Source organism: Dysidea avara, chromosome 3 (genome assembly GCF_963678975.1).
Source record: "Dysidea avara chromosome 3, odDysAvar1.4, whole genome shotgun sequence".
Lineage (NCBI taxonomy): Eukaryota > Metazoa > Porifera > Demospongiae > Dictyoceratida > Dysideidae > Dysidea > Dysidea avara.
In genome coordinates this window covers 19,821,941-19,824,642 of record NC_089274.1, presented here as the reverse complement: position 1 = coordinate 19,824,642, position 2,702 = coordinate 19,821,941, and the positions used below count along the sequence as shown (strand labels likewise).

Here is a 2,702-nt window from a genome sequence, read left to right as displayed (position 1 = left end):
GTCTGTAGTTGATTAATTCCCCACGGTATACAATTGGCTTAATTTTAGCAAGTGTTTCTTCCTTACATGGAGAAATACTTTCATACAACAAGCTACAACACAATGTAAAGCATGTGAGCAATATTGAAACAACTAGCTACTATCAGTGCTATGAATAGGATCAGTTATGATAGGACACATTTTCTAGTAACCTGCACAGCTGTGGGGAGGACTCACCACTGCATAAAGCCTTTATTCATTTGTAGCTTCCGATAGCATAGTTGAACTATTATTGTAAACACAACAATTCCTTTCTACAGAAGGTAATAAAATAGCTAATGCTAATCAAGTATTGTAGCTATTGTGGTATGGCTGGTCCAACCCAGCAAGGACAATGTAGTGTAAATGAAAATCAAAATTTGCAGTATACTATATGACATGATTAGACCATGTGGGGCGTGGATACCCCATACCATCATTAATATTATCCATGTATGTACGTATGTATATGCACAGTACATGCATGTGCATGTCACAGTACACTTTGGGCTAAAGGGAAATAGCACTATACAGTTCGCTTGCATATAAAGGCCAATCATTATATGGATGACCACCAAGTGCTGTAGTACCTGTAGCCATATATAGTATAAAGGGGTCCAAAGTGCAGAAGTTTGCTGTTGACTTGATGATAACTGTTATTTGCTTGATGGACATTTTCAATACAGAGCACAAAAATACAATAAATACAAATAAAAAAACGACAGCGAAAATGATTAAAAATTTTTACAGTAAACAAACCCGTATAACAATATGTTACATAAATTACATAGCTTGTTCAATATATTCACAGCCTCGTCTCAACAATTCTAATGTCAGTTCATCATCAGCCAGATCAACTGGACTCTTGTAACAACTGGTCAACTTCTCCACATTAGCGCCATATTGGATGAGTAGTACTAACACGTCCATGCTGGAATGTAGAGCAGCTAAGTGAAGTGCTGTCCAATGTTCATAATCCTCACAGTCTACTGTTAATAACTGGTTCTCCAACATGTAGTAAGCCAGTCCAAGGTAGTTCTTAGCTGCTGACAGGTGTAGGGCACTTTGTCGTACTTGTCTAGTGCTCCTCTCGTCCTCTTCATTCACTATCATTACAATATTCAATAGTTCTAGTTCTTCTCGTTTGCAGTTGGCACTATCCCAGTGTGTGACCGATCTGGTTTTCAGATATGTGACCTCTGCTTGGAGAAGGTAAGCACAAAGTTCACAGTTTGACTCGCAAACATTGATCGGTCTCAAACTGTCCATGGTGCGAGTATTGATCAGTTCTGGCTTGTGTTGGAGTAGCAGCTCAATTGCGTCCATGTCTTCAAACGAGACGGCCACGTGTAACGCATTCCATCCTTCCTCGTCTGCTGCGAGGAGATCTGCACCTTCGTTTACCATCAGCTCAAAACACTCAAACTGATCTTCAAAGATGGCACGGTGCAACAGCGGCATTCCAGTCGGGTCTTTAAGATCCAAGACACTCTTGCCGTGTTTGGTGATTATTTTCTTGATCTCTTCTTTGTCTCCATCGCTGATGGCTTGTTGCAACATGACGTTGGCTGGAAAGGTGACCCTTCGTTTAGCCTTGCTACTCTTCAGCTCGCTCTTCAGGGAGGTTAGAGCTTTAAGCTTCGCACTCAGCAGTTCGCTGGAATAATTCTTGCACTTAAACACAGTTTCCATCATTGATATATCTCACTTTATTTCGTTCACTCAGTTCACTTTAAGAAAGAGTTATGATCGAAGGTGACAAGCGCTCACGAATTTATATAGCGATTACCGGAAGTCATTGGAGGTATAATGACGTCATGCGCTGTTTACAGCATAGATCCTATACACCCTACAGTTTTTCTTCGAACGAATATAAAATATACATGTGAAGCAGTACAGTACTGTATTTATAATTAAAAGGCGGCACCCGTGCTCAACGTAAGCTTCAAAGGGGCAGGCACCATTACTGTGCTTACAGAAGTCTTGCTGGCTACATAGCTACAAGAGTTTACTTTCACACAAACCAAAGATGTGCACAGCTGCTGTGGCCCCTATTAAAGTTTGGCCGGGAGTTTGGCGCATAACAAGATTGCATGTTGAGTTGGGAAAAGTATATGCAGGGCCGCCCACAGGGGGGGGGGGGGGGGGGGGGGCATTTTGCCCCGGGCCCCAGCCTGAAAGGGGCCCCAGGAGGCCCCATGAAGGGCCCCTTGAATACTTGTTAAAAGATCGATATACTCTAATAGAGCAGTCAGATCTAAATACTCTAATAGAGCAGTCACAGTATTCTTCAGAGGAGCAGTGTAGTAAGCTTATAGATAAGGAGATATGGTTGCATGGTAACCATGCAACCATATCTCCATTTTTTTTAATTTTTTTTTTGGTCTTCAACTTACAGCTTGGGTAAAGTTGTGATTCAGAATGGAAACTTCCTTGCCTTTGGGGCCCCAATTTAATTCATTGCCCTGGGCCCCTTAATTTCTCTGGGCGGCCCTGAGTATGTGCATGTAATTGGCTCTCTTGTCTTCCATGGAATTCATACAACTTTGTGCTTATGCAATTACACTTGACTTCATTATCATTGGCTACCCATCTACCCCCTGTGCTTGTGGTCACTCTTTTACCATATCATGTTCTGTCTTGTCCAAAGGGTGGGGAGACATAATGAAGTACGGGATGTAACT

The 2,702-nt window shown here is 41.9% G+C and overlaps 1 protein-coding gene across 1 annotated transcript; it reads right to left on the bottom strand.

Annotated features, from left to right (window-relative positions):
* Positions 1-661: 661 nt before the first annotated feature.
* Positions 662-1,774, bottom strand: LOC136249996 (protein phosphatase 1 regulatory inhibitor subunit 16B-like). Its single transcript, XM_066042151.1, has one exon. The coding sequence runs from the start codon at positions 1,711-1,713 to the stop codon at positions 802-804; it is 912 nt and encodes a 303-aa protein (XP_065898223.1). The 5' UTR covers positions 1,714-1,774; the 3' UTR covers positions 662-801.
* Between the last annotated feature and the right edge of the window lie 928 nt (positions 1,775-2,702).

Coding starts and splice junctions, on each gene's coding strand:
- LOC136249996 (XM_066042151.1), bottom strand. CDS start 1,713: ATGATGGAAACTGTGTTTAAGTGCAAGAATTATTCCAGCGAACTGCTG.